Here is a 22,632-nt window from a genome sequence, read left to right as displayed (position 1 = left end):
TGCATGATCTCCAGATCCTGGTCTGAATGAGCATGTTCGTTACATCCTCAGGAGGTCTTTTGCAGTCAACAGTCTCTTGATCAACTGGAATTGATCCTGATCCTGATCAAAGGAAGGCACAGCGATCCACAGGGACAGCTCGATCATCTGTTTTTGGTTAAACTTGTCCATCATTGAATGGCTGCAAAAGTTGCCAATTTGGATGCTCATTTCAGACGGCCATGTTTTTGTCCTGTTTGACTATTTAACGTTGGGGTCCACTGATAAATGACCTTGTGTAGCTTTTCTTGGTTGCTTTATCAGGCGGCCCCCACCAGATCAAATCACCACTCCACACCTGGTCTCTAGATCCAAACCATCTAGGTCAAAATTTGATGGTTGTTTGCTCTTTAAAGTTCATTCTGGAGATTGTGCTGTTGAAAAGTGGTTCTTTCTGGCAAGAGTGACAATATAACGGTCTTCAAGAGGGGTTAAAGCTTTGAACAACCTGAACTAGGTCTCTCCATGTACAGTCCAGTATGACAGTATGCAATTAACATGGTGTTGGGAAACCACAACAGTCTGAGTTATGCCCCCATGAACCATCCTAATGGTGTGAGCCAACTCACCTGGGTCCTCGCCTCCTAAATTGACGTACCAGACGTACCAGACTTATAGAGGCCATCGACGTGGGGTGTGCAGGTGTGTGTGTGTGCAGATGAATACAGATTCTGTGGGAGACTTCATTTCCACATTCATTTTACAGGATCGCCCAATTGAGGTAACTAGGGCGTGCCCGTACGTGGGTGCAAAAAAACATGCGTGCAAACAACAACAACAAAAAAAAACTTTGAAACCACGTGGCAGTAACGACCACAGAACCCCCCCCCCCCTCTATTTACATGAAATGGTTTGGTCCATTCGCAAAGCCAAAGCGAACGGCTTGCAAGTACGGTAGAACCCCCCCCCCTCTATTTACATGAAATGGTTTGGTCCATTCGCAAAGCCAAAGCGAACGGCTTGCGAGTACGGTGACCATACCTTGGGAACCACTTGTCCGATTAATTTCAAACCTTGAAAAGGCACATCCTCGGGTCCCCAGCAATATACCTGGCAAGTTTCAAGTATATCGGACCCGTGGTTGTCGAGAAACAGCGGTCACAGACAAACACACAGACACACACACATACAGAGATTACTGGAATTATAGATAGACTAGGGCGTGCCCGTACTATATATATATCTAAAATTATATCCCCCCCCTCTATTTACATGAAATGGTTTGGTCCATTCGCAAAGCCAAAGCGAACGGCTTGCGAGTACGGTGACTATCCCCCCCCCTCTATTTACATGAAATGGTTTGGTCCATTCGCAAAGCCAAAGCGAACGGCTTGCGAGTACGGTGACAATCCCCCCCCCCCCCCTCTATTTACATGAAATGGTTTGGTCCATTCGCAAAGCCAAAGCGAACGGCTTGCGAGTACGGTGACAATCCCCCCCCCCCCCTCTATTTACATGAAATGGTTTGGTCCATTCGCAAAGCCAAAGCGAACGGCTTGCGAGTACGGTGACCATACCTTGGGAACCACTTGTCCGATTAATTTCAAACCTTGAAAAGGCACATCCTCGGGTCCCCAGCAATATACCTGGCAAGTTTCAAGTATATCGGACCGGTAGTTGTCGAGAAACAGCGGTCACAGACAAACACACACACACACACACACAGACACACACACAGAGATTACTGGAATTATAGATAGATGATCAATTTAACATCAGGTGCCGCACATTCAATTTCCTGACACTGCGTTTCTTTCCTCAATTGCCACGATTTGCCTACACATTCATTCATTCTACACATTCATCATTATCAGCAAGGAATACCAACAAGGAACTTTGATGCAGGAGGAGGCCATTCAGCCCATCACAGTCTATACTACACTTACTGTCGTAATCATAACATCTTTACCATCATCATAATCACAGATATTGCAATCACTACAATAACTGTAATCCTGCATGATAACAACTTAGCTCGGCAGAAAGGTTAACAACACCAACTTAGTTGGCAGGTGAGACTGCCAATCAATCATTCTACCTGATTTGTGCTAGTTCCTGTGTCTTGAATGTTTTCTTGTCATGTTTACTTGCAAAATCGAAGATTTTTCAAGTATGTTGTTTGGTCTTGTGCGTTATTCTGTCTGTTTGTTTGTCTGTCAATCGCCTGCAGGTCACAATTTTAAACCGATCTTCACGAAATTTCACCAGATGCTTGAGTTGGTCATAAGGAAAAAGCCTAATGATTTTGAGGTCAAAGGTCATCTTGAGGTCAAATTTCTAAAATTGTGATTTTATTGACTTGAAAATTGAACAGCATTTGCATATTGAGTCATTACATTGGGAAACTGGAAGTGCACTCGGTGGAGTACATACCTCCGCCGGGCTGAACAGTTTATGTTTTGTATCCCAGTCATAGGCCGGATCTGGATTCGGAACTGAACCAAAATCTAATCTGCTTGTTCTTGTTACCTAACCAACTCTTCCACCAAGTTTAGTCATAACTGGTCCATAAATTTTTAAATAACGTGTTATATATCGCTTTTCGCCTGGTCTCTCAATGGTGAAGAATCACTTAAAAATTAAATAATTAATGTATCCGAATACATATTCAGATCTTCACCAAAATCGAATCGATTAGTCCTTGTCACACACACAATCTGTCCACCAAGTTTCATCCGAATCCATCCACAACTTTTTGAGATATCTTGTTCACAGACAAACAAACAGTCAAACAGGGTTGAAAACATAAACTCCATGCACCTTCGGTGGCGGAGGTAACCAACTATTTTTGAGGTCAAAAGGTCATCTCAAGGTCAAACTTCCAAAATCATCAAAATCATCCGATTGGCTTGAGAAATAAACAGCAATTGCAAAGTGCCTCACTGAATTGGGAAACCAACTATCTTTAAGGTCAAAAGGTCAAAGGTCATCTCAAGGTCAAACTTCTAAAATCATCAATTTTCATCTGAAAAATTGTCACTTTTCATCCTATTAACTTATAAATTTAACAACAATTACATAGTGCATCAATGAATTGGGAAACCAACTGTTTTTGAGGTCAAAAGGTCAAAAGTTAAAATCAAGGTCAAACTTCTAACATCAATTTTCATCTGAAAAATCATCAATTTTAATCCAATTGGCCCGAGCTTTGATTAAGATCGTCAATTTGAATCTTTATGAAATGGACAATTTGATGTATCCATGGCAACTTTTTATATTGGGGAGGGGTGGATTTTGCAAATATCATGCTCTGCATGACATCTTCTTATTTCTTTATTTATTTATTTTGTTTTGCTTTATCCCTATCTTTTTCTAACCTCCCCTTAGACCCTTACTGAGCTTTGATGAAGTGACTTCATGCCTTGTTTGAGGCGATTTCCATAAATAAATAAAAAATTGGGCAAACAATCATTGTAACCATGACAACCGATAGTATAAATTTGCCGATTCAAACTTATCCAATCATTTGGCTCACTGCCATAAATATCCCAGCATACAAGATAATGGAATATTACAACAACCTGAAATCACCTCCAACAACCTGATATTGATTTAAATGCATAGCACCCAGGCAGCTTTTCCCCACCTGCCAACTCGGACGCAAAATCCTTGGCACCCAATCAGGCTTGTTCCACACCTGCCAATATATCTGCAATAGGGAAACCCCAATGACAGAGCAACCCACAACATAAAATTCATCAAATGATAAAACTGGCTCAAAGTTCTCAAAAGTTATTGACAAGTTAAACCATCTCAAAGAAAGTTATTAGAATTCTCATAGAGCAGTCCTTCTGTGGATACCAAGTGATTTGTACCACCTTACTACACCTGGACTACAAAGACTGTGCATTCATTCAAAACCCTCAAACCATTCACGATGGTTCAAAACCATCGGTTTGTTAATAGATTCAGAACATTGTAGGATTGTATAAGTTTCTGATCTGGTTTGTAAACATATTTTCCAGTTTGATTTTAATACATGTGATTTAAAAAATTCAGAGCTTCAGGTGGTTGGACGGATGACAAGTACATGATGCACAATGGGGCGGGGGTATGTGCAGGTAGTCAATGTTTTTTCTCTATTTTAATATGTCAGGCCCTTTAGTGACCCCCCTTGTCTACACAGGCTCATGCAATGTTGATGCATACACTGCATGCAGCATTACCCTTCTCAGGCTCTGAAGCTTATTGGCAAGAGCTAATGGGCCATTTTGATGAGATCTGCGTTCGAGTTTGCTGTGAACAACATATATGGCCAGGAGATCTCCCCAACATAAACTCCATGAAGGTGTGTTCTCTACACCCACGTGCACCAACCAATAAGACATAATGTATTCACTTAATCTTAAACAACAAAAAGCTCTTTGTTATTATGTCTTGCTTATGTTCACCCAAACTTGTTGTTGTCTTGTTGTGTTGTTGTTGTTATGTTCCCCCAAACTCTTAACAATATTGACCATGTCACCATGTAACCGCCCTTGCTATGTAGTTCATTGATATTTATTACCCTCGCCTGAGGAGAGGGTGTTGTTGCATTTGAGTCCGTTTGTCTGTTTGTCCGCACAGAATAAATATGACTTTCTCTCCAACCGTTGGTCCGATTGAAAGGAAATTTTCACCATAGGTGCAACTCCACCTGTAGAATTTTTAATGATAATTATGACGTCATCGGTCACGTGGTTTCGCCGCCATCTTGGAAAACCCGAAAAACTTTGCCCTCAAATCTCTGAAAGCGCTGAATAGACAAAATGGAGACATGGCTCATTGTAAAGAACTCTCCATGTGGAATAACATCTGTGAATGATGACGGCATAGGTGCCTCCATTATGACGTCATAATTTGACAAGTACAAAACTTCATCTGATCAAGACCGGATTCGAAATTTCTTGAGCATAATCTAGGAATAAATTAGTGGGAAAAAAATAATAATGATGACATCATCGGTCACGTGGTTCGGCCGCCATATTTGTTTCAACACAAAAGCCTTAAAAACCACTGAAAATACATCCTGGCGAGGGTTTGCAATCTCTGATTGCTCTTTTTCTTGTTACACATTGCGTTTTATCCTTCCACCAATCCCATTCAAGCAAAACTTCCCAAAGGAATGCAATCTAATCACAAAAACTTGTAGCCACCGTTTGAATGTTGTCAATGCGGTTCATCTGTTTCTTTATTTGAGGGGTTAATCCCCCTGCAGCTTCTTATGTTTTCATTTTGAAGTTAAATGATGGGTTTTAATGTCCAAAAACAGATTCTATGGAGTGCATGTTTTTCCATTTGGTTGTTGTATATCCTTCCATAAGGGTTGTTTTGATCACTGTGCAAAAAAAAATATTCCTAATCAAATGCATTTTTTTTCGCATCATCAAATAAAATGTTCGCTATTTTTTATTTTTAAAATTTGTTCATCTATACTCCACCATAAAAAATGGACAGATACCGACGAAATTTGGTGAATAATTTGGGTGTGTGCCAAGGACGAATTAATGAGATTTGAGGGAAGATCCACAACCAGATCCAAAAAGTTTTTAATGTGAATCTTCACCACTTAGAGATGGGGCCAAAAACAATACATAGCATGATATCTCAAAAAGTTGTCGGATTCGGACGGAAACTTGGTGGACGAGTTGGTTAGGTGACAATAACAAGCTGATTGGATTTTGGTTCAGGTCTAAATCCAGATCCGGCTTATAAGTGGGATACAAAACAAACTGTTCAGCCAATCGGAGGGGGGCATTCTACCTAGTGCCGTTGTTGTTATAAATATTTTTAAAGCACCCCACATAAAATTATATCATTAAATGTAACAACAACTTCGGTCTTCAATATACTCCACCATAAAAAATTTCTCCACCAATATACTCCATAAACTCCACCAATATACTCCACCAATATACTCCATAAACTTACAATTCCATTTCATTGCGACCTAATCACGTAATAAGTGGCGTCGTGATGGTTTGTGGCGCTCGGGGCGAAGGTAAAAAATATCGCCCCCTGCAGGTACTGACATGGTCAGAAATTCCTATTGAGGGGCCACATGAAAGAGCTCAAGCTTCCCCAGCCGGATCAGCAGCAGAGCCCTGGAACCTGTTTGAAATGAGAATAGATTGAGATTTAGTTTCTGAGGCCGAGTAAACGTTTGAATCGGGTAAAGGTTTGAATAGGGTAAACGTTTGAATAGGGTAAAGGTTTGAATAGGGTGAAGGTTTGAATCGGGTAAACGTTTGAATCGGGTAAAGGTTTGAATAGGGTGAAGGTTTGAATCGGGTAAACGTTTGAATCGGGTAAACGTTTGAATAGGGTGAAGGTTCGAATAGGGTAAAGGTTCGAATAGGGTAAAGGTTCGAATAGGGTAAAGGTTTGAATCGGGTAAACGTTTGAATAGAGTAAAGGTTTGAATCGGGTAAACGCTGGAATAGGGTAAAGGTTCGAATAGGGTAAAGGTTTGAATAGGGTAAAGGTTTGAATCGGGTAAACGTTTGAATAGAGTAAAGGTTTGAATTCGGTAAAGGTTTGAATAGGGTAAAGGTTTGAATCGGGTAACGTTTGAATAGAGTAAAGGTTTGAATTCGGTAAAGGTTTGAATAGGGTAAACGTTTGAATAGAGTAAAGGTTTGAATTCGGTAAAGGTTTGAATAGGGTAAACGTTTGAATAGGGTAAACGTTTGAATAGGGTAAAGGTTCGAATAGGGTAAAGGTTTGAATAAAGTAAAGGTTTGAATTCGGTAAAGGTTTGAATAGGGTAAACGTTTGAATAGGGTAAAGGTTTGAATCGGGTAAACGTTTGAATAGAGTAAAGGTTTGAATTCGGTAAAGGTTTGAATAGGGTAAACGTTTGAATAGGGTAAAGGTTCGAATAGGGTAAAGGTTTGAATAGGGTAAACGTTTGAATAGAGTAAAGGTTTGAATTCGGTAAAGGTTTGAATAGGGTAAAGGTTTGAATTCGGTAAAGGTTTGAATAGGGTAAATGTTTGAATAGGGTAAAGGTTCGAATCGGGTAAAGGTTCGAATAGGGTAAACGTTTGAATAGGGTGAAGGTTTGAAGCGGGTAAACGTTTGAATAGGGTAAAGGTTCGAATCGGGTAAAGGTTCGAATAGGGTAAACGTTTGAATAGGGTAAAGGTTCGAATCGGGTAAAGGTTCGAATAGGGTAAACGTTTGAATAGGGTGAAGGTTTGAAGCGGGTAAACGTTTGAATCGGGTAAACGTTTGAATAGAGTAAAGGTTTGAATCGGGTAAAGGTTTGAATCGGGTAAAGGTTTGAATCGGGTAAAGGTTTGAATAGAGTAAAGGTTTGAATCGGGTAAAGGTTTGAATCGGGTAAACGTTTGAATAGAGTAAAGGTTTGAATCGGGTAAAGGTTTGAATCGGGTAAACGTTTGAATAGAGTAAAGGTTTGAATCGGGTAAAGGTTTGAATCGGGTAAAGGTTTGAATCGGGTAAAGGTTTGAATCGGGGAAACGTTTGAATAGGGTAAAGGTTTGAATTCGGTAAAGGTTTCAATAGGGTAAAGGTTTGAATCGGGTAAAGGTTTGAATAGAGTAAAGGTTTGAATTCGGTAAAGGTTTCAATAGGGTAAAGGTTTGAATCGGGTAAAGGTTTGAATAGAGTAAAGGTTTGAATCGGGTAAAGGTTTGAATCGGGTAAACGTTTGAATAGAGTAAAGGTTTGAATCGGGTAAAGGTTTGAATCGGGTAAACGTTTGAATAGAGTAAAGGTTTGAATCGGGTAAAGGTTTGAATCGGGTAAAGGTTTGAATCGGGTAAAGGTTTGAATCGGGGAAACGTTTGAATAGGGTAAAGGTTTGAGTAAAGGTTTGAATCGGGTAAAGGTTTGAATCGGGTAAAGCTTCGAATAGGGTAAAGGTTTGAATAGGGTAAAGGTTTGAATAGGATGAAGGTTTGAATCGGGTAAACGTTTGAATAGAGTAAAGGTTTGAATTCGGTAAAGGTTTGAATAGGGTAAAGGTTTGAATAGGGTAAACGTTTGAATAGGGTAAACGTTTGAATGAGGGGCGGGTTGTGAGAGTTGTTGTTGTTGTTGCTGCCGTTATGTTTCTCACGCCATTCCGGATTCAGACCACCACCGGATTCGTACCATGAACCGATTCAAACGTTTTCACCGGATTCGAACTATTAACCGATTCAAACGTTTTCACCGGATTCGAACCATTAACCGATTCAAACGTTTTTACCGGATTCGAACTATTAACCGATTCAAACGTTTTCACCGGATTCGAACCATTATCCGATTCAAACGTTTTTAACGGATTCGAACCATACCCGATTCAAACATTTTCACCGGATTCGAACTATTAACCGATTCAAACGTTTTTACCGGATACGAACCATGAACCGATTCAAACGTTTTTACCGGATTCGAACCAGTAACCGATTCACAACTTTACAGGATTCGAACCATTAACCGATTCAAACGTTGTTACCGGATTCGAACCACTAACCGATTCAAACTTTGTTACCGGATTCGAACCATTAACCGATTCAAACGTTGTTAACGGATTCGAACCATTAACCGATTCAAAAGTTTACGGGATTCGAACTATTAACCGATTCAAAAGTTTACCGGATTCGAACTATTAACCGATTCAAACGTTTTCACCGGATTCGAACCATTAACCGATTCAAACGTTTTTACCGGATTCGAACCATGAACCGATTCAAACGTTTTTACCGGATTCGAACCATGAACCGATTCAAACGTTTTTACCGGATTCGAACCATTAACCGATTCAAACGTTTAACGAATTCGAACCATTAACCGATTCAAACGTTTACCGAATTCGAACCATTAACCGATTCAAACGTTTACCGGATTCGAACTATTAACCGATTCAAACGTTTACCGGATTCGAACTATTAACCGATTCAAACGTTTACCGGATTCGAACTATTAACCGATTCAAACGTTTACCGGATTCGAACCATTAACCGATTCAAACGTTTACCAGATACGTACCATTGACTGATTCAAACGTTTACCGGATTCGAACCATTAACCGATTCAAACGTTTACCGGATTCGAACTATTAACCGATTCAAACGTTTACCGGATTGGAACTATTAACCGATTCAAACGTTTTTACCGGATTCGAACTATTAACCGATTCAAACGTTTACCGGATTCGAACCATTAACCGATTCAAACGTTTTTTACCGGATTCGAACTATTAACCGATTCAAACGTTTTCACCGGATTCGAACCATTAACCGATTCAAACCTTTTTACCAGATTCGAACCATTAACCGATTCAAACGTTTTTACCGGATACGAACCATGAACCGATTCAAACGTTTTTACCGGATTCGAACCATTAACCGATTCAAAAGTTTACCAGATTCGAACCATTAACCGAATCAAACGTTGTTACCGGATTCGAACCATTAACCGATTCAAACGTTTACCGGATTCGAACTATTAACCGATTCAAACGTTTTTACCGGATACGAACCATGAACCGATTCAAACGTTTTTACCGGATTCGAACCATTAACCGATTCAAAAGTTTACCAGATTCGAACCATTAACCGATTCAAACGTTGTTACTGGATTCGAACCATTAACCGATTCAAACGTTTACCGGATTCGAACTATTAACCGATTCAAACGTTTCCACCGGATTCGAACCATTAACCGATTCAAACGTTTTTACCGGATTCGAACCATTAACAGATTCAAACGTTTTTACCAGATTCGAACCATTAACCGATTCAAACGTTTACCCGGATTCGAACGATTAACCGATTCAATCGTTTACCGGATTCGAACTATTAACCAATTCAAATGTTTACCGGATTCGAACCATTAACCGATTCAAACGTTTACCGGATTCGAACTATTAACGGATTCAAACGTTTACCGGATTCGAACCATTAGCCGATTCAAACGTTTTTACCGGATTCGAACTATTAACCGATTCAAACGTTTACCGGATTCGAACTACTAACCGATTCAAGCATTTATCGCATTCGAACCATTAACCAATTCAAACGTTTACCGGATTCGAACTATTAACCGATTCAAACGTTTACTGGATTCGAACCATTAACCGATTCAAACGTTTACCGGATTCGAACTATTAACCGATTCAAACGTTTACCGGATTGGAACTATTAACCGATTCAAACGTTTACCGGATTCGAACCATTAACCGATTCAAACGTTTTTACCGGATTGGAACTATTAACTGATTCAAACGTTTACCGGATTCGAACCATTAACCGATTTAAACATTTACCGGATTCGAACCATTAACCGATTCAAACGTTTACCGGATTCGAACTATTAACCGATTCAAACGTTTTTACCGGATTCGAACCATTAACCGATTCGAACTATTAACCGATTTAAACGTTTTCACCGGATTCGAACGATTAACCGATTCAAACGTTTTTACCGGATTCGAACCATAAACCGATTCAAACGTTTTTATGGGATTCAAACTATTAAAAGATTCAAACGTTTTCAGTGGATTCGAACTTGTAAACGATTCAAACGTTTTTACCGGATTCAAATATATCCCGTTCCAAACGTATTAACCGATTCAAACGTTTTCACCAGATTCGAACCATTAACCGATTCAAAGGTTTACGGGATTCGAACCATTAACCGATTCAAACATTTACCGGATTCGAACCATTAACCGATTCAAACGTTTTTACCAGATTCGAACAATGAACCGATTCAAACGTTTTTACCGGATTCGAACCATTAGCCGATTTAAACATTTACCGGATTCGAACCATTAACCGATTCAAACGTTTACCGGATTCGAACTATTAACCGATTCAAACGTTTTTACCGGATTCGAACCATTAACCGATTCGAACTATTAACCGATTTAAACGTTTTCACCGGATTCGAACGATTAACCGATTCAAACGTTTTTACCGGATTCGAACCATAAACCGATTCAAACGTTTTTACGGGATTCAAACTATTAAAAGATTCAAACGTTTTCAGTGGATTCGAACTAGTAAACGATTCAAACGTTTTTACCGGATTCAAACTATTAACCGATTCAAACGTATTAACCGATTCAAACGTTTTCACCAGATTCGAACCATTAACCGATTCAAACGTTTACGGGATTCGAACCATTAACCAATTCAAACATTTACCGGATTCGAACCATTAACCGATTCAAACGTTTTTACCAGATTCGAACAATGAACCGATTCAAACGTTTTTACCGGATTCGAACCATTAACCAATTCAAACATTTATCGGATTCGAACCATTAACCGATTCAAACGTTTTCACCGGATTCGAACTATTAACCGATTCAAATGTTCACCGGATTCGAACCATTAACCGATTCAAACATTTATCGGATTCGAACCATTAACCGATTCAAACGTTTTTAACGGATTCGAACTATTAACCAATTCAAACATTTATCGGATTCGAACCATTAACCGATTCAAATGTTTTCACTGGATTCGAACCATTACCCGATTCAAACGTTTACCGGATTCGAACCATTAACCGATTCAAACATTTATCGGATTCGAACCATTAACCGATTCAAACGTTTTCACCGGATTCGAACTATTAACCGTTTCAAACACTCATCGGATTCGAACCATTAACCGATTCAAACGTTTTTACTGGATTCGAACTATTAACCGATTCAAGCGTTTTCACCGGATTCGAACTATTAACCGATTCAAACGTTTTCACCGGATTCAAACTAATAACCGATTCAAACGTTTTCACCGGATTCGAACTATTAACCGATTCAAACGTTTTTACCAGATACGAACCATAAACCGATTCAAACGTTCACCGGATTCGAACCATTAACCGATTCAAACGTTTTTACCGGATTTGAACCATTAACCGATTCAAACGTTCACCGGATTCGAACCATAAACCGAGTCAAACGTTTTTACCAGATACGTACCATTGACCGATTCAAACGTTTTCACCGGATTCGAACTATTAACTGATTCAAACGTTTTTACCAGATACGTACCATTGACCGATTCAAACGTTTTCACCGGATTCGAACTATTAACTGATTCAAACGTTTTTACCAGATTCGAACCATTAACCGATTCAAACGTTTTCACCGGATTCGAACAATTAACCGATTCAAACGTTTACCGGATTCGAACCATTAACCGATTGAAACGTTTACCGGATTCGAACCATTAACCGATTCAAACGTTTACCGGATTCGAACCATTAACCGATTCAAACATTTACCGGATTCGAACCATTAACCGATTCAAACGTTTACCAGATTCGAACCATTAACCGATTCAAACGTTTACCGGATTCGAACCATTAACCGATTCAAACGTTTACCGGATTCGAACCATTAACCGATTCAAACGTTTACCGGATTCGCACCATTAACCGATTCAAACATTTACCGGATTCGAACCATTAGCCGATTGAAAAGTTTACCGGATTCGAACCTTTCGCCGATTGAAAAGTTTACCGGATTCGAACCATTAACCGATTCAAACGTTTACCGGATTCGAACCATTAACCGATTCAAACATTTACCGGATTCGAACCATTAACCGATTCAAACATTTACCGGATTCGAACCATTAGCCGATTGAAAAGTTTACCGGATTCGAACCTTTCGCCGATTGAAAAGTTTACCGGATTCGAACTATTAACCGATTCAAACGTTTTTACCGGATTCGAGCCATTAACCGATTCGAACTATTAACCGATTTAAACGTTTTCACCGGATTCGAATGATTAACCGATTCAAACGTTTTTACCAGATTCGAACCATAAACCGATTCAAACGTTTTTACGGGATTCAAACTATTAAAAGATTCAAACGTTTTCAGTGGATTCGAACTAGTAACCGATTCAAACGTTTTTACCGGATTCAAACTATTAACCGATTCAAACGTATTAACCGATTCAAACGTTTTCACCAGATTCGAACCATTAACCGATTCAAACGTTTACGGGATTCGAACCATTAACCGATTCAAACATTTACCGGATTCGAACCATTAACCGATTCAAACGTTTTTACCAGATTCGAACAATGAACCGATTCAAACGTTTTTACCGGATTCGAACCATTAACCGATTCAAACATTTATCGGATTCTAACCATTAACCGATTCCAGCGTTTTCACCGGATTCGAACTATTAACCGATTCAAATGTTCACCGGATTCGAACCATTAACCGATTCAAACATTTATCGGATTCGAACCATTAACCGATTCAAACGTATTTACCTGATTCGAACTATTAACCAATTCAAACATTTATCGGATTCGAACCATTAACCGATTCAAACGTTTTCACTGGATTCGAACCATTACCCGATTCAAACGTTTACCGGATTCGAACCATTAACCGATTCAAACATTTATCGGATTCGAACCATTAACCGATTCAAACGTTTTCACCGGATTCGAACTATTAACCGTTTCAAACACTCATCGGATTCGAACCATTAACCGATTCAAACGTTTTTACTGGATTCGAACTATTAACCGATTCAAGCGTTTTCACCGGATTCGAACTATGAACCGATTCAAACGTTTTCACCGGATTCAAACTAATAACCGATTCAAACGTTTTCACCGGATTCGAACTTTTAACCGATTCAAACGTTTTTACCAGATACGAACCATAAACCGATTCAAACGTTCACCGGATTCGAACCATTAACCGATTCAAACGTTTTTACCGGATTTGAACCATTAACCGATTCAAACGTTTTTACCGGATTCGAACCATAAACCGATTCAAACGTTTTTACTGGATACGAACCATTATCCGATTCAAACGTTTTCACCGGATTCGAACCATAAACCGATTCAAACGTGTTTACCGGATACGAACCATTAACCGATTCAAACGTTTTCACCGGATTCGAACCATAAACTGATTCAAACGTTTTTACCGGATTCGAACCATAAACCGATTCAAACGTTTTTACCGGATACGAACCATGACCCGATTCAAACGTTTTCACCGGATTCGAACCATTAACTGATTCAAACGTTTTTACCGGATTCGAACCATTAACTGATTCAAACGTTTACCGGATTTGAACCATTAACCAATTCAAACGTTTACCGCATTCAAACTATTAATCGATTCAAACGTTTTTACCCGATTCGAACCATTAACCGATTCAAACGTTTACCGGATTCGAACTATTAACCGATTCAAACGTTTAGTGGATTCGAACCATTAACTTATTCAAACGTTTTTACCGGATTCGAACTATTAACCGATTCAAACGTTTTCACCAGATTCGAACTATTAACTGATTCAAACGTTTTTACCAGATACGTACCATTGACCGATTCAAACGTTTTCACCGGATTCGAACTATTAACTGATTCAAACGTTTTTACCAGATACGAACCATTAACCGATTCAAACGTTTTCACCGGATTCGAACAATTACCGGATTCGAACCATTAACCGATTCAAACGTTTACCGGATTCGAACCATTAACCGATTCAAACGTTTTCCGGATTCGAACCATTAACCGATTCAAACATTTACCGGAATCGAACCATTAGCCGATTGAAAAGTTTACCGGATTCGAACCTTTCGCCGATTGAAAAGTTTACCGGATTTGAACCATTAACCGATTCAAACGTTTACCGTATTCGAACCATTAACCGATTCAAACATTTACCGGATTCGAACCATTAACCGATTCAAACATTTACCAGATTCGAACCATTAGCCGATTGAAAAGTTTACCGGATTCGAACCTCTCGCCGATTGAAAAGTTTACCGGATTCGAACCATTAACCGATTCAAACGTTTACCGGATTCGAACCATTAACCGATTCAAACATTTACCGGATTCGAACCATTAACCGATTCAAACATTTACCGGATTCGAACCATTAACCGATTCAAACGTTTAGTGGATTCGAACCATTAACCGATTCAAACATTTACCGGATTCGAACCATTAGCCGATTGAAAAGTTTACCGGATTCGAACCTTTCGCCGATTGAAAAGTTTACCGGATTCGAACCTTTAGCCGATTGAAAAGTTTACCGGATTCGATTTTATTTTACTGGATTCAAACTATTACTGGCTTCGAACCATTGCCCTATTCGCGTCTTACATTATGTTTCTCAGGCCTTTACAGGATTCGAACCATTATCGGATTACCATAGTCCATAATTTACTCTATTTATGCATTCGCATTTTGTACACACAAATCCACAACACCCCCCATTTTTGTAATGGTACAACCCTAACTTTGAATCGGGTAAAGAGTAAAGGGTGTTAACTTCACGGACATCTGTGCAGGTGATAGAAATAGGAATTAGGAAAAAAGTGAATCCGGATGGAAAGGAGTTTGTAAACATCGACCTGACACATTGACACGTAGCACGGAGTTTAAACTGTAAAACGTTGTTCTAAAAGTTGCTTTTCGTGATCTCACGAGTTCGTTGTATTATAATTTATATAAAATACAATCAGCTGGAGCATTAAAACGGTTTTTTGAGGGTGTAATTTGGTGCCCTATCCACTGCGCGCCTGGTGCGGTCGCCCCCTCCGCCCCCCCCCCCCCCCATCACTACACCACTGCACGTAATGCTGCATTTTGGCGAATATTTTCACATAATATAGATTCACATCGTATGGATTCAATGTTTCAATAACAGGTAATGAATACCTCCGGCAGCAATCGTCTTCACTTTGAACATACGAGTTCTTAAACTTGAGCCTGAGGAATGACATTCCACACCCAGATCAACTCCTGTTCCAGCTCATTGAGGGGCAGTGGCCGTCTCCGCAAGGTTCAAACACGACGATCAATGATACCCAAGAGATGTTCAATTGGATTTAAATCTGGCGAGATGAGATGACAGGCCAGGGCGTCATGACATTAATGTTGGCATTGATAAGAACTTTCCTTGTTCAAATCGATCTGTCAGCAGGATGTGGATGTGTCGCATGCACGTCTTGGATGCTGCAAAGGATGACCAGCATGAAACCCTGTATCACAGATATGCTTCCAGATGGTGTTGACACTTATCTTGCAAGGTTCGCGGAGTGTGTTTGCAGTACTCTGGGTAGTTTCAAACCGATTGCATTGATAGATGGGTTGCGTGAATGTTTTGGTCCTGAGTGGGGTTCGTTATCTTGGTAAGTCCACTATTATAATAATAATAATTCATTTATTTTGTATAGCGCTTTTCAAGAAGCCCAAAGGCGCTTTGACAGAGTGGAAAACATAAAGCATAACAATACATGAAAACAACAATTGCAAAAAGACAAGAATCAATAGGGAAATATTTAAAGCAAGAGGAGGGAGGAGAAGAGATAGTCAGGGGTTAAATGCTGTGGGTTGAATGTTGAATGCAGTGTTGAACAGGTGGGTCTTTAGTGATGTTTTGAATGTGGTGAGTGAGGAGGAGTCTCTGATGGTGTGAGGTAGTGAGTTCCAGAGGGTGGGAGCAGCGATGGAGAAGGCCCTGTCCCCCCAGGATCTGAATTTGGTCCGGATGGAGGGGGTCAGGAGGTTGGTACCAGCAGAGCGGAGGTTGCGGGTGGGAGTGTGTCTGGAGAGGAGGTCAGCCAGGTAGGATGGGGCCAGGTTATTGAGGGCTTTGTATGTCAGGAGGAGGATTTTGTACTGGATTCTCTGGGGGATGGGGAGCCAGTGAAGCTTGTAAAGGACGGGGGTGATGTGGTCACGGGTCCGGGAATGGGTGAGTAGACGGGCAGCGGAGTTCTGAATGTATTGGAGTTTATTGGTGATTTTTGAGGGTGAACCATAGAGGAGGCTATTGCAGTAGTCCAGATGGGAGGTGATGAAGGCGTGGATGAGGGTTTCTGCAGCCGTGGAGGAGAGGGATGAGCGGAGACGGGCAATGTTTTTCAGGTGAAAGAAGGCTGACTTTGTGATCTGTTTAGTGTATTTGTCGAAGGAGAGGGTTTGGTCAAAGATGACGCCAAGATTCCGGATGTGAGGGGAGGTGGATACTGGGATACCATCGATGTTGAGGGCAAAGTTATGGGTGGATTTTGTGAGCGTTTTTGGGCCAATGATGATTATTTCAGATTTATCACAGTTAAGTTTGAGGAAGTTGATTTGAAGCCAGGATTTTATTTCAGTGATGCAGTTTGTCAGGATAGAGTGGGTGTCGGTGGAGACAGACTTGGTGGAGATGAAAAGCTGGATGTCATCGGCGAAGCAGTGGAATTGGAGACCATGACGGCGGATTAAGTGACCGAGGGGGGACAGGTAAAGGATGAAGAGGAGGGGGCCAAGAACTGAACCTTGGGGGACACCTTGGGGGAGGGGAGCAGTGGGGGATTTGCAGTTATTGATGGAGATGAACTGGCGTCTGTCTATTGGCATGTCTCTTGTTGGCAAGTGGCTTCTTAACATCTTCTTCCCCTCCATAAACAGTTCCTCTCCTCAGATTAAAGAGTCTTACAACATGACTAATGGAAGACCCTACTTTAAGGTGTCCAATGATTTGATTCCAATCAGGAATCAATTTCGAGCAGACATGACATTGTAATGGACTAGTGAGGTACCTGTGCTACGCACGGGTGGGAGGCGAGGAGCAAACAGACAATGCAGAAACGGCGAATGCTAAAGCATGAAACCAATAAATTCCACATTCCTGTAGCACCTTCAGTCGCACGTCAGACATGAACAGCAAGTTCATGAAGGACTTCCATGAAAAACGTACCCAATGGCAAACAAACGGGTATGTTTGTTCCATTCCCAGTCAATGGCGAATCTGCATATGGCGATCCGTGAATTCACGTTTAGAAAGTAGAAACCATCATGGCATTTCGTCATTCACTTGAACTCGATGTCTCTTTTTTCATTCCAAACAGCATACTGCAATCACAAATTATATAACATTAATATAAAAAATAAACTTTTAACAACATTAGTGACACAAACAAATATTTAAATCCTGATGTGAAGTTCCGTACGGTTGGGTGAACACAATTACGAATTCAAAATCGTAATTGTATTCACTCAATTCCAATCATCAATTGATACATTAACAAAACGATTAACACGATTATCGTTTAACGATTTAACATTACGATTGAATGACGGTTGTATTTGGATATTATCAAACCCGCACATTGCCGTCATCTGTCCACTTCCGCATTCGCGGCAGGTTCGTAATTGTCATCAACATCTAAACAGTATTTGTTCAATTCCAATAAAAGCCACATCACTGTTCATATCGGTAAATATTATTCCATCGTGTTTGGAAAAACTGGAAAATTGGAAAATTGGAAAACTTGGAAAAACAATATAGCCTAATTTTCTCCCAGGGGTCCCAGGAATACCCACCCAAAATATCGTTGCGATAAGTTGAGCCGTTTTTGTGGTACCTTTGAACGGACGGACGGACATTTGGTGAATTATAGTAAGATTGTTAAAGAATATAATCAATGGTGTTGTTTTATTTTGGATGATCTGCATGCTGCTGTCTCAGAAAGGCTTTTTTGGAATTGGCTCAGAATGCCTAAAGTGTTACTTCTAAAAACCTAAAGATGCATGAGCTGCATGATTATTGCATGAGGCAATTACGTGATGGGGAAACCTACAATTTCCAATAATAAGGTGTTCTGCACATCCCTCGTGCCAAGGCACCCTGAATCAATGCTGGAACAGTCCTTCAACAATTATATTATCAATTCTACATGTTGTTTTTTTATGACAAGAGTATATTAGTTGGGCTTTTTTTTAACACGTGTGTCATACACCTACTACAAGTCATGCGACACAGTTTCAACAAGAGTGAGAATTGCTTTGTAATACATGTCCCCTGCCGATGTAATATTTTCTAAGTCCAAAAATTACACAACTGAAAAATTGAGGAAACTAGAACTTGTTCTGTAACTTATCACATTAAAGCCATGTACCAAGTTTCAGTTGAATATGTTAAAGGGTATAGGGGGAAAAAAAGTCTGAAAAACTACAGGTGGGTCGGACAGACGTCAGATAGATGGAGAGTAAACTTACAGTTCCCCTCCCGTGAAACCGGTAGGGGAGTAATAACTATGCATAACAAAGCCTTCTCATGTGGTTGTTTAATGTTTTCGAGTTTAATGTTTTTGAGCCTTTTGAGAAAGGGTGAAGTGGGGGGGAGGAAGTAGAAGCAAAACGATGTAGAAAATGACTTTCTGGATCAAAAAGCAAAATCAACCTGTATGACCCTTGCCATTTGTCTGCAGGCTATGCTGCTGATACTCGGACCGAGTATAGTGCGCTCTTTGCGTCAGTCCCATCTCACTTCCTTGAATGGAATGCTCAATCAGGATTTGCCCGTCCTGCTCACTACACACCATCGCCAAACTTCTGCTAAGCCATCTACCATAATCACTGGAGGTGCCTTCTCAAGCTTCGATGGGTCCTTCATGTGGTTGGGAAGAGGAGATGATGGACAAAGTGACGACGGACAAAATGCAGAAGAGGACGAAGAAGGTGAAAGAGGCAAGGATGTACCATGGGCCGTGGCTGCAGACAAACCGGAATTTGATAAGGTGTTCTCATCTCTTTCTCCCGTCAATGGAAAGATTTCTGGATCCCGTGCCAAACTGGTACTGATCCAGTCACGCTTGCCCAATGTCGTTCTCGGTCGCATCTGGCGTCTGTCCGACATAGACGGGGACGGAATGTTGGACTCGGAGGAGTTTTCTCTCGCTAGCTTCCTTGTGCGGGCACGCCTTGAAGGGCAGGAACTACCGACCCGCTTGCCCATACACCTGGTGCCTCCCAGCAAACGGGTTCGACAGCCAGTTGAGAGCATCGCGTCCTGTGGGGAAGTCGAGGCAGCTGAGAGTGTCGATAACGAGCCTGTCCAATGTGATCACTAAATAATATCTTCAATCAAATGGCATACTCATACCAAATGAAAACAATAAATTTAACTATTTGTTAGAAAAATTCAAAACGATTCCAAAGCAAAAAATAGGAAAGATTGTTTGTATGTATGTAACAAGTATTTGAAATATCCAGGTATAATGAAAGCACGAGAGATGTTATTAAAATAATAATGTGTTTTAAGGTACAATATATAAGGGGTGATCAGTAAGTATGTAGCCTGACTTCAAGTGAATCAACCAAGTTTTGCTGTGTTTCTACATTTTAGTGCTTTTTAAACTTTTTTTGTTTTTGGGATGGGAGCATTGTGCGAGTAGAAAGTATCACTCACGTTGTGACCACATAGCAGTAGTCCATCGTGTGCTGAAAAGTATTGCTTGGATTGGTTTCAGGTCATGGGCCGAGCCCCCAGTGCTGTACGAGCCCCTTTACGCTCGCTTGAAGCCACATTCATCCACACAAAGTCCTGCTCTGTGCAAACAAAAATAATTTGAACAAATACTTTGCTTGTTTTGAGACAACTGCAGCACTGTAGCAAGTATGGGGTTATCCAGTTCACTCAATGCCTTACTGCCATGATGTGCATCGACTGTTGTTGTTGTTGCGTTGCCCCATTCAGTTCTGGTTGAACAGACGGAGATAGCCGATCGATCTCACAGGAGCGACCCGTGGAGATCCCTCACATCCAATATGTTGTGCTCTTGCCTTTGTGAAGCTAGGACCATGGTCTTCCATTATATGTTTTATTGTGTGTCGAGCGGCCTGGCAGTGGTTGCAGGTGTGTCATCAGTGGACTCTAATCAGTGGATGCACGTAAACCAATCAGTGATCAGGTGTGAGCATAAATCGCTTCTGTCTTTATTTCCGGTATCCTTGTGATCGTCCTGATGAGTACGTCTTCTTTTGTCAGCAATATCAAAGTACGTGGAAGAAGCACACAAACAACAACAACCACAGCCACAACGACTGCATCACCAACTACATGTTATAGAAGATTATTTTTACCTCCGCCACCGAAGGTGGATGAAGGTTATGTTTTCACCGCTGTATGTCTGTTTGTTTGTCTGTTTGTCGGTCTCTTTGTAAACAAGATATCTCAAAAAGTTGTGGACTTTGCCCGTCCTGTTCACTCAAATTAGGTTTTAACTCAAGCTCACTCAATAAGCTCACTCAAGATATCTAAAAAAATAACTCAAAAAGTTGAATGAATTACATGCCCTACTCAATGCCATATCATTAACCAGTGTGGCAGCTACGTTCAAATGTAAGGTGTGCACAGAGGGAGCTGCAGATGGAGGAAATGTTGAGTTGGATCTTGGAGACGGTGTGAAGCTGGAAGGTGTGAAAACATTTTGCTACCTCGGAGACATGCTGAATGGAGAAGGTGGATCAGACTCGGCAACGGTTGCTCGAGTGAGATGTGCATGGAAGAAGTTTCGGGAACTGAATGGCGTGCTGACGATGAGGGGAGTGTCGTTGAAGCTGAAGGGAAAGGTGTATGCTGCATGTGTGAGAAGTGTTATGATTTATGGGAGCGAGACATGGGTAATGAACGTAGAGCAGCAACGAAGGCTGGAAAGGGTGAAAATGCGAATGGTTCGGTGGATGTGCGGAGTATCGTTGAGAGAGAGGAAGACAAATGATGAATTGCGAAAGATGATGGGAATAGAGCCTGTGATTGATGCTGTGAAGAGGAACAGGTTGAGATGGTTTGGTCATGTGTTGAGGAAGGATGAAAGTGACTGGTTGAGAAGAGTGATGGAAATGAATGTAGAAGGAAGTAGAAGACGGGGAAGACCGAGAAAGACTTGGCTAAAGATGGTGGAAGAAGAAATGCGGGCAAGGGGGTTAACAAGGAGAGATGCAGAAAATAGGGCAAAGTGGAGAAGTTTGTCATGGGGACCGCAAGGCTAACCCCCGCTCTAGCAGGGAAAATGGCCTTAAAATGCCTGTTGTTGTTGATGTTGTACTCAATGCCATACTTAGCAGATTATGTATACAAGATGTTTTCCATTAGGGGAGTGGTGCAACTCTCGACAGGTCATTTTCAGAAATAAACCTCCTTGAAAAAGTTGTATTTATGTGTGTAAAGCAAGTGATACAATGTATCAAAGGTGCATTTCCACCAGTCCAAACTTTGATACACCACAAATGAACATAGGCCTACCTCCGAGCATGAAAATAAAAATTGACAACGTGGAAAGTGAATGGGTGAGTTTTCTTGCACATAAGCACGACACAAAGTGGGTATAGTATGAATGCATCACCTGAGTACACCTTCGATCACCTGGAAGATATTTGTGGACATTCTGTTGTTGCGCTGCGATAATTCTCCTCTCCGTGACCAATTTCCAGGAAGGGCTCCATATCTGGGGCGGGAGGGAGGGAGATGCTCACATTGAGTTTAAGGAAAAACTTTAAGGATTCTTCGTATTTGCAACAATCCTCAACTTCAGGAAATCATCAAATTTCTCCTCAAGAATCATTTTATTCCTCCTTCATCCGGAAGCACGTGTTTTCCATGCAAAATATGACAATAGTCATTTAAAGTCACGTGTTCATTAGGTGTTCTTGCTTTCGGACGTCTCTTCCCATCTCCAGTCTGATTGGTTGCCTGGCAGAGCAACAGCTCTTAACGATTTCCCCAACTTTAAGGAGATCCATAACTAAGAAATCACAGTGTATACCTCAAGGCAAATCTTTCCTTGAGGTTAAGGGCTCTAAATATCTCA

At 40.7% G+C, this 22,632-nt stretch overlaps 1 protein-coding gene across 1 annotated transcript in view; it reads left to right on the top strand.

Annotated features, from left to right (window-relative positions):
* LOC137428370 (EH domain-containing protein 1-like) overlaps positions 1 to 22,093 on the top strand; it is a 40,620-nt gene extending 18,527 nt beyond the window's left edge. The window contains exons 4-5 of the mRNA XM_078777422.1: positions 4,166 to 4,327; positions 19,252 to 22,093. Of these exons, the coding sequence (XP_078633548.1) occupies positions 4,166 to 4,327; positions 19,252 to 19,893 (804 nt within the window). The 3' untranslated portion in view covers positions 19,894 to 22,093. The remainder of the gene's footprint in view (positions 1 to 4,165; positions 4,328 to 19,251) is intronic.
* Positions 22,094 to 22,632: the final 539 nt, after the last annotated feature.

Source organism: Myxine glutinosa, chromosome 5 (genome assembly GCF_964187855.1).
Source record: "Myxine glutinosa chromosome 5, kmMyxGlut1.1, whole genome shotgun sequence".
Taxonomy (NCBI): Eukaryota; Metazoa; Chordata; class Myxini; order Myxiniformes; family Myxinidae; genus Myxine; species Myxine glutinosa.
This window is presented reverse-complemented; position numbering and strand designations above follow the sequence as displayed.